This window comes from Molossus molossus, unplaced genomic scaffold, assembly GCF_014108415.1.
Source record: "Molossus molossus isolate mMolMol1 unplaced genomic scaffold, mMolMol1.p scaffold_m16_p_12, whole genome shotgun sequence".
NCBI lineage: Eukaryota > Metazoa > Chordata > Mammalia > Chiroptera > Molossidae > Molossus > Molossus molossus.
The window spans coordinates 34,520,208-34,535,630 of NW_023425347.1; the positions used below are offsets into that span (position 1 = coordinate 34,520,208).

The 15,423-nt window shown below is 41.5% G+C and overlaps 1 protein-coding gene across 1 annotated transcript in view; it reads left to right on the plus strand.

The window, feature by feature from the left end:
- The window catches only part of LOC118626728 (guanylate-binding protein 5-like), a 56,102-nt gene extending 49,957 nt beyond the window's left edge, over positions 1-6,145 (plus strand). The window contains 4 exon segments of the mRNA XM_036256772.1: positions 2,447-2,659; positions 3,660-3,762; positions 4,058-4,251; positions 5,717-6,145. Coding sequence (XP_036112665.1) covers positions 2,447-2,659; positions 3,660-3,762; positions 4,058-4,251; positions 5,717-5,956 — 750 coding nt within the window. The 3' untranslated portion in view covers positions 5,957-6,145.
- Positions 6,146-15,423: the final 9,278 nt, after the last annotated feature.

Genomic DNA, 15,423 nt, shown 5'->3' on the forward strand with positions numbered 1-15,423 from the left:
TATTATATAAAATGCAATTTATTTCTGAATATTAATTTTTAATCTTGGTACTTTCCTGAAATCATTTATTAGTTCTAATAGATTTATAGTGGAACCTAGAATTCTCTCTACACAATGTTATGTTATCTGGGGTTAATGATAGTTTTGCTTCTTCCTTTCCAATTTGGGTGCATTTTATATCTTTTTCTTGTCTGATTGCTATGAATAGGATTTCCAGTACTATGTTGAATAAAAGTGTTGAAAGTCTTTTTCTGATCTGAAAGAAAAAGCTTTCACCTTTTCTCAACTGAGTATGATGTTAGCTGTGGGTTTGTCACGTATGCATTTTCTTATGTTAAGATATATATACTCTATCCCAGATTTGCTGAGATTTCTTTATCATAAATGAAAGTTAGATATTGTCAAATAGGTTTTCTGCATTTATTAATACAATCATATGATTTTATTCTTTATTTTATTGATGTGGTATATCTCATTTTGATTTGCAAATATTGAACCAAACTTGCATCCTGGAAATAAATCCACTTGATCATTGTGTATGAACTTTTTAATGTATTGTGGAACTTGGTCTGCTAATATATTGTTGACAATTTTTGCATCTATGTTCATCAGGGATAGTGGCCTATAATTTTCTATTTTTGCAGTGCCTTTGTTGGCTTTTGATATCAGGGTGATGCTATTCTCTTAAATTGAGTATGTGAGTCTTTATTCTTCTTCAATTTTTTGGAATAATTTGAAAAGGATAAGTATTAATTCTTCTTTGAATGTTTGTTAAATTCACCTTTGATGTCATTTGGTTCAAAGATTTTGTTTGTTGAGAATTTTTTTATTATTGATTTATTTACATTAGCTGTTATCAATCTGTTGAGATTTTTTTACTTCTTCCTGATTTAGCTTTTGAAATTTGTATGTTTCCAGGAATTACTTTCAGGTTGTCCAAATTGTTATCATATAATTATTCATAGTATTTGCTTATCATCCTTTGTATTTCTGTTGTGTTAGTTGTCACTTCTCTTTCATTTCTGATTTTATTTACTTGGGTTCTCTCTTTGTTCTTCATAAGTCTTGTTAAATCTTTATCAATTATGTGTAGTTTTCAAAGAATCAGCTCTTGATTTCACTGATGTTTTCTATCATTATTTTTAGACTCTGTTTCACTTACTTCCATTCCGAGCTGAGGCCTGCCACCAGTTTGCTGGGCTTGTGGCTACTTAAGTGAAACAACCTTTTTAAAAATTGATTATAGAGAGAGGTAGGGAGAGAAAGAGAAACACTGATGTGAGAGAGAACATCGATCGGCTGCCTCCTAACAGGGCACCTCACCCACAACCCAGACATGTGCCCAACAGGGATTCAAACCCATTATCCCTTGATTTATGGGATGGTGCTCCAAGCAACCATGCCACACCAGCCAGGACTGAATCTAACTTTTAAGCCATCACAGACCATGGCTTATGCCAGGCTTTGTGCCACTTGATGGAAGTTAAAATGCGTTTTGATACTGGTCACTGCTTCTGCCATACTTAGAGCTGCTTTAAAAGAAGTACATGTCACATCAAAGCCAGCAGCTGCTTTTTGAGGGCTTGTAGGCCTTTCAGAGATTTCAGGAAAGTACACAATGTGAGCTGAGACAGGCCACTTGTATGTTGAAACTGCTGGAAGCAATTAGTCCAGGTGCAAACTGGTAGGGGTAATGTCTTAAAGACTTGCCAGCATGTGTAAGTCATGCTATTGGAGAACTCAAATTTGGTTTCCACCTGTGCCTTCCAGCTGGGTGGGGAGAGGGCTCATCAAAGGAACAATGGTGCCTGTCTCCACTTATCCCCAGAGAGAGCCTTCATTACCTCTGCCCCCACACCCTAGCCCTGAAACTAGTCAATTAAGTTCCTTCTTCTATATCCCTGGAGCCTTTCAAGCTGCACCCTTTGCAAGGTTGGAGCAAGTGAGTTTGTGAGTAAGTGAGTCCTTACCCCTCAAGATCACCTGGGACTCCAGAAAGTTTCCTTCCCATTCATTCAAAATCCCTTCAGCGTTTCACAGACAGATATTGATTCCTTAGGGGTGAGAAGCTGAGTATGGGTTAGGACCCATCATTCCACACAGGGGACTCAGCAGCTGAAATATCCCTCCTAATTCTTAATTGCTACACCTTAAATGTGTGACATGCCTGTTACACATAGCTGTCCCTCCTACAAGTCTCAAGTAGCTTCTTCTTTATATCTTTATTTATAGCACTTCCGTTCAGGTAGTCTATAGATGGTTCTTAATGATGGTTGTTCAATAATTTGGTTATAAATTTAATGCGGTCCTGGGAGGAGATGGGCACAGTGCTTACCTGCTTTACCCTCTTAACCATGAGTCAGACTGTGTCTTCCAAGAGGACCCCAGTTGGACTCTCTCTTCTAACAGCATCTTCCTTTTGGGTTTCTCCACATTTCCCTGCCAGGAAACCATAGAGATGAAGAAGCAAGATTTTTTGCTTCAGAATGAACAGGCATCTGGCAAGTATTGCCAGGCTCAGCTTGAGCAGCTTTCAGAGCCCTTGATGGATGATATTTCAAGAGGAACTTTCTCTGTGCCTGGGGGACACAACCTCTACTTAGAAGCAGTGGAAAAGTTGGAACAGTCCTATAACCTGGTACCCAGGAAAGGAGTGAAGGTGAGGAATGAAAAACACATGGCACCGTTTGTGGAGAGAAAGCAGAGCATGGCGAGCTTTACATTTTTATCTTTTATATCCATAATTAGTTAAATAATTTTAAACAATCCAGAAATATGTCTTCCCAAATATAGGATTTATTATCTGCAATCAAGATGAAATAGAACATTTGTTTTATTTAACAGTGTAATCGTTTTTGTGCTAAGTATAGGAGACATATAATTTAAAAAACAACTTCCTCAAAACACTATGATCTTACTGAGAAAGGACATATAAATAGTCAATTGAATGTGATGGGATATGGTTATCATCCAAGTAAACACTGACAGTGATGATGATGATAGTGGTGGTGGTGGTGAAGGCTAATATATACTGAGCACTCACTTTCTATTACAGGTATCATCTGAGGTGCTGTGTTTGGATTATCAATTTAATTCTTAGAATAATATGAATTTAGGTGCTACTGTCATTTCCATTATACAGTTGAGAAATGAGATGCACTGAGAAGCTACTAAGTTGCCTAACAACACACAGCCAGCAAGTGGTAGAGCTGGTAGGGCAGGTCTGCGCACTCAGCATCCATCCAGGTCTCAGAAGGAAGTTCAGCAAAGCTTCCTGAGAAAGGAGGGAGAAGCTACAAGTTGAAGTGTCAACCATGCTATCTGAGTAAAGAAAGGGTAGGGGGATATCCGGACAGAAGAAAAAAATTGTGCACACACTGCACACAATGGAGGATGAGTGTTAGTAGAAATGCACATAAACTTGGTTGTCTCTAACCTGGAGTGGGTGGTTGATGGCATCACTGAGATAAGAGATGGAGAGCTGAGAAAGAGGGTGCCATTGAGGGTTCTATTGTAACTAAAGAGGTGAAAATTTTTTGTGAGTGTGCCTGTGGGAGGAAGGGAACCATGGTGGGATCTTAAGAAGGATAAAGAATGTACAGGGTCAAATTTGCAGTTTGATTGAAGGAGAGTCTTTGCTCCTCATTTGTTTGTTTCAGGCAAATGAGGTCCTCCAGACCTTCCTGCAGTCACAGGCCGCAACAAAGGAATCCATCCTGCAGGCAGACCAAGCCCTCAGTGCTGAGGAGAAGGCTCTGGCAGGTACAGGGCAGGGCTCTGAGCACAGGGGGAGGGGAGGTTCCTGCAGTGCCCTGCAACAGGTGTGAGCGAATCCCCCCTGCAACAAGGCGCTTCCTGTCCTTCTGCCCAGCAACTTGACTAAACTGGAAATAACCAGGGGAATTCTGGTAGCTTATTCAGCAACGTAATGCTTCTCCATCCCATTCTGAGACAGAGATTCTCCCTACCATTTTAAAGTCATTTTAGTCTCTGAGTTCTGGAGAGTAGAGCTGAGCATGCCTTAATTTCTTTCCTCTGTGAAACCCTTGGAGAACAGCTGAGTGTGCCAAGAATCGGGAAGCTGAGAAGGAACTGGATCTACGAAGACAGAAAGAGAAGGAACAGCAGAAAATTTTGGAGGCTCAGGAGAAAACCTTCAAGGAAAACTTAGCGCAGCTGAAGGAGAAGATGGAGAGAGAACAGGAAATCCGCCTGAGAGAGCAGGAAAGTATGCTGGACCTCAAGCGCAAGGTAAGCCTGGGCGGGGCCTGGGCGTGCCCACAGGACAGTAACCTGGTTCCTCAGGAAGTGGAACAAAAACTGGGCATGAACCATGAAGGAAATAGTCAACATAAGAAACATTGAAACCTGTGCAGAATTCTTGTGAGTTTATTTGAGCCAAACTGTCGACAGTTGCCAGGAAGTAATATCTAAACAGATTGGGATAAAACTCTGGAATAGGGTAGTCTGGCCCCTTATTTTCTACATTACAATCAAAAGAGAAAACACAAGTGAGTTACATGAAATTTGTTGGTGATAGAGTAGGGAGGTGGGAGAAAGCAAAGCGGGGAAACCTCTGGGATTGGATGAAAAGTAAAATGATAGACATGTACATCTTTGACATAGGTGGGTACAGGAAAAGTTAACAGTAACAATTAACTCAATAATAATGAGGGGATTTGTGCCTGTGCTTCGAGGGGTCTGGAAAAGGAAAATTACTTTGACATTGCAAAGATATGTTATTGTAGATGCAAAAGACAATAGACGGGCTCCGTTAAGGTAAACATTGAACTTGGTCAAGGAAGACTCTGGCCTAGGAGTTGACTACCCACCATCAACTGCTTCTCGTTAAAAGTTTTAATTTCAGACATCCTTTGTGGTTATTTTAGGACTCTGAGTTTGTGAGTTCCCTCACAGGCCTCCCCTGAGCTTTTCAGGTTTAGTAAATGGCCCCTATTCCTTCCCCAAATCCAAAGGTATATGATTCAGTGAAATGTTAAATTAGTCGAATCATTCTAAAGCCCAATTCTGTAAGACTTAGCACCTTCTGTAGTATTAGGGTCCAAATAACATGCTCCAGGCTCCTGAACTGCTGCTTGTGGTGATAATAGGGTCTCCTTGTGCACCCAAGGTCTATTAAGTTTCTCAGATGTTAGGTACAACCATCAAGGACACCTGTTATAGATCCTCTGGGTCTGAAAGTGTCAGATCGTACATGGTATGAAATATAGGGTCATAAAAGCTCTCAAATTGGCTACATTGGTTTTCAGATCTACCTGATTTATTCTCTACACCCAGAGTAAATCGTGTTCAATGTCCCAACCGGGAGTTTGATAGCCAGTTCTGTGGAGAGTCAACAGTTCCCATTACGTGTGTGGTCATCCTACTTCAGTGGAACCAAGAGATAATCAGATTAAAAAAATACCTAACCTTCCCAAAAAGCATCCTTAGGACTGGAACACATTCCTGGCATAGTTAGCAGCCTCTAAATCCTCACTCCCCCCCCCCTCCAGTGAGACTGTGATAAGTGATCATGGCAAGGTGTAAACCATCATACTACCACTACTAGGTCCTAATGTTTAGAAATATTGTACAAAAAAGCATCAAAGAGCATATAAATTAGTAGAGAAATAGAACATGTGTTTAGCTCCTGCTGTTGTTAAATTCAGAGTTCTGATTATTGGAATTTTCAAAAGGAAACTCTCTTTTTTTTCAGATCTCTGAAGAACTGCTTAATGAAGGATTTAAGGCGAAAAATGAGGAGATGCAGAAAGAGATAAATCAACTAAAAGAAGAGAAGGAAAGAAATAATGTCAATAAGGCCTCCGATATTGCACAGATACTTGATGTGGCTACCACTGTCTTAGCAGCCGTACTACCTTGGCCTCTTAACATAATTGTTATAGCGCCTAAAGTCATCAGTTTAGTGGAGATATATCTCAATTTGAATAAGTGAGGAAATTCATCAGTTTCCTTACACGTTCTTAGAATTTATCTTAAGTATATTTTAAAAGGCTTCTTATGTTATAATAGTGTGACAATGTGGTTAATTTAGGAAACATGCTGGTTTCACTCACAAAATGTTTAAAAATGAATGATGATTAAAAAGAATATCCGGGCCTGATAACCAAATGACACTTTATTTTGATTGAATTAATTAATTTAAAGAAATAGAAAACAAGTTAGGACCTAATGACTTATTAAAGAGTTAAGCAAAGCAAGAAGATGAATGGTAAGATGAAATAAACATTGGCAATCTGTATTACAGTCACGAAGATCTTTTTTTTTTTTTCTTTAAATCCTCACCTGAGGATATTTTTCCTTTTATCTTCAGAAAGAATGGGAGGGGGAAGAGAGAGAGACATCTATGTGAGAGACACACATCGACTGATAGCCTCCCACACGACCCCTACCACGGCCCCAGAGGGAACTGAAACCAAGGTAGATGTCTTGACTGGAATAGAACAGGAGACTCTTTGATCAGCGGGCCGATGCTCTAACCTCTGAGTCAAACTGGCCAGGACACGAACATCATTTCTTTTTTTCTTTTTTTTTTATGAATTTTTATTTATTTTTTTGTTACAGATATTTTACCTTTTTATCCCATTGGCACCCCCCACCCCACCCCCCCTCCACCCCGTCCCCGGCTTAGTTGTCCATGTCCATTGGTCATGCATACATGCATATAAGTTCTGTGGTTTATCTCTTCCCACCCCCCACCCCCCATCCCCTCTTCTGAGGGATGTCAGTCTGTGCCCTACTTCCATGTTTCTGGGTCTACTGTATTCCTCAGACTGTTATGTTCATTATAATCCGTATATAAGTGAGATCATGTGGTATTTGTCTTTTTCTGCTTGGCTTCTTTCACTTAGGATAATACTTTCCAGGTCCCTCCATGTCGTCTCAAAGGATAAGACATCTTTCTTTCTTACCGCTGCATAGTACTCCATTGTGTATATGTACCACAGCTTTTTATCCATTCGTCTACTGGTGGACACTTGGGCTGTTTCCAGATCTTAGCTATTGTAAAGAGTGCTGCTATGAACATGGGGGTACATATATTCTTCCTGATTGGTGTTTCAGGCTTCTTAGGGTATATTCCCAGCAGTGGGATCACTGGGTCAAATGGAAGTTCAACTTTTAATTTTTTGAGGTAGCACCATATTGTTTTCCATAGTGGCTGCACCAGTCTGCTCATGAAACCCAGAAAGAGATTATATTTTTCTAGCTACACTTGCATCTTGGTATAGGCATGCAAATAAGTTTACTATGGAATGTGAACAGAAGTATATGTGTGTCACTTGTGGATCTCAGCCAGAAAAATCTGAACCTGTGTTCTATGAATCACTCTTTTCCTTCTTCTGCCTGGATCAGAGATGCAAGCTTAAACTTTGCAGGTGAATATTGGGTACCGAACAATAGGATGCAAGGAACCTGCATCTCTGAATAATCCTGTGGGACAATGTTTCCACTCAAGCCAAGAGTGGAAGGACTATAAAGTTATCTTCTAATCTATAACAATAGCTTCTTGAATAAGCTTTGTCCAGTATCCCCTCTGCATTCTACCTCTTCTCCTGCCACCAATGATGGAACTCCAGCACAGCTCTGAGCATGCCTAACAATCTTCAAAGACTACCTGCTTCAGAAATAAAGTCTATGACTTAGGTTGCAATTGGTCTTTCAACCTAATGCTCAGTGAGACCTTGGCTATAGTGAACCCTGGCTGAATCATAGCATTTACTCACTACCATTGTAAATTTGCTCATTTCCTTCCTTTGCTTTAACATACATTTTCTCAGCAGAGTCGCACAGCGGAAGCATGCTTGGCCCATAAAATACATGTTCTCCAATCTCTGTTTGATGAAATCTGAGCCATCCTTCAAGATCTGGCAGACATGGTACCTCCTTGTGAAGCTATCTATAATCTTTCCAAATATAATTAATTGTTGATTCTAAAGAAACCCGAATACTTCATTTACAACGTAACATTAGCATTGATCACTTCTTGCTTTCTTTTCTAATATGTGCCCTATTCAAGGTATAATTTTTCCAAAACTCAGAACTTCACCTTAGTCATCTTTAAATATCCAATAACAATGGGTCCAACATTGGGTTCCATGCATTGTAAAATATGCTCTCATGTGTTTACCAAAAAACAAACAAACCCATAAACCAATTCAAATAAACATAAAACCACAAATTTTTTTCTTGACAAAGTACCCATGAGAAGCAGGATGTTGAAATACCTTAGTCTACCGTTATTTTGCGCACACTCGTCTGCTGTTCTGTATTCACTGTGGGGCCAAGGAAACCTACCAATTGTGAAAGGGATGGAACTGGGTTTTCAAAGCCCTTGAGGAGGAACTGGACAGACTTTCACACTCCCCCCTCCTCCCCTTACCCCCATCCCACAAACTCATTTCACCAACTTCTGTAAAAAAACAGTTGAAAACCTCCACCGTTAAAGCCTCAAAAAAGGTTTGTGACCTTTCAAGTGCAGCTTTCCTCATCCCCTCTCATAATATTGAATAATCTGGCACAATTTTCAGCTTCTAAAGATAACAATTGGCACCTGGAGGAGCCAGAGGCAGAAGCAGCACGCAAGGGACCAGCCAGAGCAGCTGATAACTTGTCCCCTGGCTGCAACTCCCTCGCCACCTAAATTCTATCCTAGTCTTAGTCTACCATGCACAAGTCCATGAACTCATTCACTGGCTGGCTGACAGACTGACTGACTACAACAACTCCTGCCCAAAGTAGGCACTGACAGGTGCTAAAGGCAACAGGCTGCCAGCACCCTGGGGACAGGGGGCTTCTTGTGCTCGGTCCTTGGGGTACATTGCTCTGGGAAGCTGAGTCTCCCTTTGTATTAGAGGTGGCTGCGAGGCCATAGAGCATGCACCAGGTTCCTGGATGAACCTCTCTTTTTCCAGGACCCACCCAGGGGTGCACATAGAGCCCTGCACTGAAGAAGAAGGAATGCATCTTACTTCACATGCAGGAAGGAGCTAAAGTCCTTTCTTGGACTAAAGAGCTAAACCTGGCCCCTCTGCAGGTGAGGTCTCTTCTTTTACCTCCCCCAGCTCCTTAGACTTTCCCTGATTGCGCCCTGCCAAGCATGGAGAAACAGAGTGAAAAGATCATCTTCGTCTTATGGACAATTTAAATCTGAAATGTAGAGTACTGATGATTATAGAGCTCATTAGAGAAACATTGCATTAAGAGTGGATAATTAATAATAACATACTGAACAGAGATGGTGGCAGGCAGGACCTGAGGGAGGGTGAGTGTGTGAGAGAGTGTGAATGGACGTGAAGGTGGACAACCAAACCCGAGCAGTGGAGAGATGGAGAGCAGAAGGTTCTGTGCTGTGGACGGAGCAGCCGGCTACCGCGGTAAGCAGCGCTTCAGGGCGCTTCTCCGGGTGCTGCAGGGAGGTCCCACCATTTGGAAAATCCTGGGTCTTCCCTGGGAGGAGGCAGTGGGAGGGGCTAGGGCCCAGCACCCTGAGCCCAACAGTGCACTTGACACCATTGGACCAGGGGACACCCTGTGTCAACACAGACTCATGCACAGTAGTGGAGCTGCCAAGGTGCCAGTCACAAAAGCCATGGACAGCTGGGAGCCCAGCACCATCACCCACAGCAGCAGCCCGATCAGAGTTGAGATATACCCCCACTAACAGAGGCTGGGGAGCAGATATCCATCCCAGGCAACAGAAGCACAGACCAGCAGCTGGGACCCATGCCCAAAATCTACAGCAAAAGCTGAGCAGGAATTGAGCCCCATGGGGCAGCAGCACTCCCCAGCTGCCAGCAGTGGGACCTGGGGCTCCACAGAGGCCTGTGTGGACCAGCAGCTCACAAGAGCAATGGGAAGCCAGGCCCCAAGAGGGACTGGTGCTATCCAGCTGCCTGTGAGTCCTACAGGGTGCTGGGGCACCAAAAAGGCCTGTATAACTCAGCAGCCCACAAGAGCCGCAGGAATCTGGAGCCCAAGAGGGACTGGTGCAGTCCAGCTGCCTGCCCTTGGGACCTGAAGAGTGCAAGGACACCAGAGAGGCCTCTGCCACAGAGCAGGAACTGTGCGATCCAGTAACCTGCAGTACTTGTGGGGTGCTGAAGCCCCAGAAAGGCCTGTGCGACCCAGCAGCCCATAAGAAAGGCAATGAGCCTGGTCTCCAAAGGGACTGTGTGATCCAGTTACCCATGGTACCTGCAGGGTGCGGGGGCACCAGAGAGGCCTGTGCGACCCAGCTGCACACAAGATAGACTTAGGGGACTTGAAAATGAAGGCTGAGTGAATAGAATCTAAGCAGATGATCTCCCAGGACCAAACAGGATTACAACTAAAATAAAGGCAAATCTTCGGAAAAAAGCAACAGAAAAGCAGCAGGACAGGACCATATAACCAGGGACACTGGTAGGATCTGCAGAGGCACAGGAGGGTGGTGGGCTGGGAGCCCACGGACAGCAGCAAGCACTCTTAGCTGTGAGCAGCACCCTCAGGGAATAAAGACCAAGCCCACTCCACAGCGCAGAGAGCCAGGACAGAGCGCTAAAATAGCAACAGCCACTCACCTGGGGCAACATAAGAGGGAGGGAAGATTGGGCTGGAACTCTGTAGAGACACCCGGGATTTGGAGGGCACTCAGAGTTTTTGCTGAGTTGCAGCCACAGAGGACAGTGGCCAGGGTGCTTCTTCCCAGAGCTGTGGGGAAAAGCAGCAGCTCTCTCCACCTCAGAGATTCAGCCTTTTCCAGGTGAGGCAAAAAATGCAAATTGAGGCTCATTCACAACCTGCAGCTATCCCCTCCTTCCCTCTGAAAGTCCTGTTATGCAGAACACCAGTTCCAAGACACTGAGTAACTGAGTCTACTAGCCTCCAGGAAAAAGCTAGAGGATAACTGAACCATTCCTGGGCTTGCAAATCTACCCAGGAAAGTAAGACTTTACAGTGATGTTTAACATGGACCCATGCGGCCCATCCGAACCCAGTAAAGGGAGCCACAAAGAGCAGAACACCAACTGACACAGAAAAAAATTGGCAGGCTCCAAAACCCAATGAAATAGCCAAAATGGTGAAACAAAGAAACAAATCCCAAATGAAAGAACAAGAGACTCTATCAATGCAGTTAAGTAGAGTTCAGAACCATGATCTTCAGGAATCTCAACAGCATGAGTAAGGACCTCAACACCATGAGTAAAGATATAGAAACATTGGAAACCAACCAAGGAGAAATGAAGAATGACACAGCAAAAATTAAGAATACATTGGAAATACTAACGAGTAGAATAAAGGAAGCTGAGGACCAGATCAGTGAATTAGAAGACAGGGTAGAAAAAAATTAGCCAATCAAAAAACTAAAAGGAAAAAAAAATTTTTTTAAACAAGAAGATAGTTTCAGAGAACTGTGGGACAATGGGAAACATAATTACATTCGCATAATAGGAGTCCCTGAAGAGGAAGAAAATGGGTCATGGTTAGAGAATATCTTTGAAGATATAGTGACAGAACACTTTTCTAACTTGGTGAAGGAAGAAGGCATTTAAGTTCAAGAAGCACAGAGAGTCCTGGTCGGTTTGGCTCAGCGGTTAGAGTGTTGGCCTGCGGTCCAGAGAGACCTGGGTTCGGTTCCCACTAAGGGCATGGACCTTGGTTGCAGTTTGTGCCCGGCCCTGGTTGGTCATGCGGGTGGCAGCCACTCAATGTGTCCCTTTGCGTCGATGTCTCTCTCTCTCTCTTCCTCTCTCTCCCTCCCACTCTGTCTGAAAAATGGAAAAATGCCCTCAGGTGAGGATGAAGAAGAAGAAGAAGAAGAAGAAGAAGAAGAAGAAGAAGAAGAAGAAGCAGCAGCAGCAGCAAAGAGCCACAACTAAGAAGAACCCAGCCCTGGCCAGTTTGGCTCAGCAGTTGAGCGTGGGCATGCGGACAAGAGAGTTCCAGGTTCAGTTGCCGCCAGGGGCACATACACAAAAAAAAGAAAGAAAGAAGGAAGGAAGGAAGGAAGGAAGGAAGGAAGGAAGGAAGGGAGGGAGGGAGGGAGGGAGGGAGGGAGGGAGGGAGGGAGGGAGGAAGGAAGGAAGGAAGGAAGGAAGGAAGGAAGGAAGGAAGGAAGGAAGGAAGGAAGAAAGAGCGAAAGACAGAAAAAGGGAAAGAAAGAAAGAGGGAAAGGGAATGGAAAGGAAAAGAAAAGAAAAGAAACGCAAACAGGCCCACACCAAGACACATAGTAATTAAAATGACAAAAATTAGAGACAAAGAGAGAATCCTAAAGGCAGCAAGAGATAAGCAATAGGTTACCTACAAAGGAAACCCCATAAGGCTTTCAGCTGACTTCTCAGCAGAAACACTATAGGCCAGAAGGGAATGGCATGAAGTAATCAAGGTCATGAAAAACAAGGATCTGAATCCAAGACTACTCTACCCAGCAAGGCTGTCATTCAAATTAGAAGGTCAAATATAGAGCTTCTCAGACAAAAGAAAAGGCTAAGGGAATATATTAACACCAAACCAGCACTGCAAGATATGCTAAAGGGACTGTTGTAATTAGGAGAAAAAATAGGAAGAAAAATATAACCACACTAAACAAAAATGGCAATAAATAAGTACATGTCAATTATCACGTTAAATGTGAATGGTTTGAATGCTTCAATATAAAGACACAGAGTAGCTGACTGGATAAGAAAGCATGACACACATATATGTTGTTTACAAGAGACCCACCTCACAACAAAAGACTCATGTGGGTTGAAAGTGAAGGGATGGAAAAAAATCTTTCGAGCAAACAGAAAGCAAAAAATAGCTGGGGTAGCAATACTCATATCTGATAAAGTAGATTTCAAAATGAAGGCCATTATTAGAGACAAAGAAAGCCACTACATAATATTGAACGGATCTATCGAACAATAAGATATAACCTTGATAAAAATATATACACCAAATATAAGAGCACCAACATATATTAAAAATCTTCTGGAGGACTTCAAAGGAGAAATCAACATCAATACAATCATAGCAGGGGACGTCAACACCCTGCCGACATCACTGGATAGATCATTTAAACAAAAATTTAACAAGACTCTAAATGAAGTGCTAGATCAAATGGATTTCATAAATATCTACAGAGAACTACACCCCCAAAGTGCAGAATCCACACTCTTCTCAAGTGCACATGGGACATTCTCAAAGATAGACCGCATGTTCGAGCACAAATTACAAGTTCAAGAATACTGAAATCATATCAAGCATCTTATCAGATCACAATGGCATAAAACTAGAAATCAATTGCAACAAAAACATGCAAAGACATTTGAAAACATGAAGCACGTTATTGAACAAACAATGGGTTACCATGGACATCGAGAAAGAAATTTAAAGTTTCCAGAAAACCAATGAAAATGAACACACAACAACACAAAATCTATGGAATGCAGCAAAAGCAGTTCTGAGTGGGAAGTTCATAGCATTACAGGCCTACCTCAAGAAGCAAGAAAAAATTCTAACAGGCTATCTAACTACAGAACCTAAAGAATTAGAAAGCAAACAAAAAGAATACCCCACAGCAAGTAGAAGGAAAATAATAGTAAAGATCAGAGCAGAAATAAATGACATAGAGATGAAAAAAATAATTCAAAGGATTAATGAAACAAAGAGCTGGTTCTTTGAAAAGATAAACAAGATTGATGGACCCTTAGCTAGACTCACCAAGAAACAAAAAGAGAGAACCCAAATACACAAAATCAGAAATGAAGGAGGAGAAATAATAACTGACTCCACAGAAATACAAAGGATTGTGAACAAATATTATGAACAATTATACAGCAACAAATTCGACAATCTAAGCTAAATGGACAAATTTCTAGAAACACACAGTCTCCTAAAACTGAACCTGGAAAAGATAGAAAACTTGAACAGACCAATAACAACAAAAGAAATTGGCGATGTACTCAAGACTCTCCCAGGAAACAAAAGCCCAGACCCAGATGGCTTCACGGGGGTGTTTTACCAAACATTCAAGGAAGAACTAATACTCATCCTCCTCAAACTATTTCAAAAAGTTCAAGAAGAAGGAAGACTTCCAAACTCATTTTATGAGGCCAGCATAATTCTAATTCCAAAATCAGAAAAAGACGCTACAAAGAGACAAAATTACAGACCAATATCCCTGATGAACATAGATGCCAAAATCCTGAACAAAATACTAGCAAAGCAAATCCAGCAATACGTCAAAAAAATTATTCACCATGACCACGTGGGATTCATCTCAGGGATGCAAGGCTGGTACAATATTCACATCAGTAAATGTGATACACCACATGAAAAAATATGAAGGATTAAAATCATATGATCATATCAATAGATATTTAAAAAGCATTCAACCAAATCCAGCACCCATTTCTGATAAAAACGCTCAAAAATGTGGAAATAGAGGGATCATATCTCAACATAATAAAGGCCATATATGAAAGGTATACAGCCAACATCATACTCAATGTGGAAAAATTAAAAGCATTTCCCTTAAGAACAGACAAAAGACAAGGACGCCCACTTTCGCCACTCTTATTTAACATAGTACTGGAAGTCTTAGCCACAGCAATCAGACAGAAAGAAAAAATAAAAGGGATCCAAATTGAAAAGGAGGAAGTGAAACTGTCATTGTTTTCAGGTGACATGATACTATATGTAGAAAACCCCAAAGACTCCATCAAAAATTTACTAGACTTAATAAAATGAATTTGGCAAAGTACCAGGATACAAAATTAACATTAAGAAATCGATGGCATTCTTATACACCAATAATGAACTCACAGACAGAGAAACTAAAACAAAAATCCTATTTACCATCACAGCAAAAAATTAAGCTGCATAGAATAAACTTAACCAAAAAAAATAAAAGACCTATTCACAGAAAATTACAGGTCATTGGGAAAAGAATAGAGGAAGGTATAAAAAAATGGAAGTACATACATGTTCATGGATTGGAAGAATCAACATCATGAAAATGTCCATACTACCCAAAGCAATCTATAGATTCGATGCAATCCCCATTAAAATACCAACGACATACTTCACAGAACTAGAACAAATACTTCAAAAGTTCATATGGAACCAAAAAAGACCCCGAATATCCACAGCAATCTTGAAAAAGAAGAACAATGTTGGAGGAATCACATTACCAGATTTCAGGTTTTACTACAAAGCCACTGCAATCAAAACAGCCTGTTACTGGCAGAAGAACAAGCATATAGACAAGGGAAACAGATCAGAGAACCCAGAAATGGACCTAGGGCAATATGCTCAATTAATATTTGACAAAGGTGGCAAGAGCATACAGTGGAATCAAGACAACCTCTTTAATAAATGGTGTTGGGAAAATTGGACAGCTATATGCAATAAAATGAAACTAGACCATCAACTTAC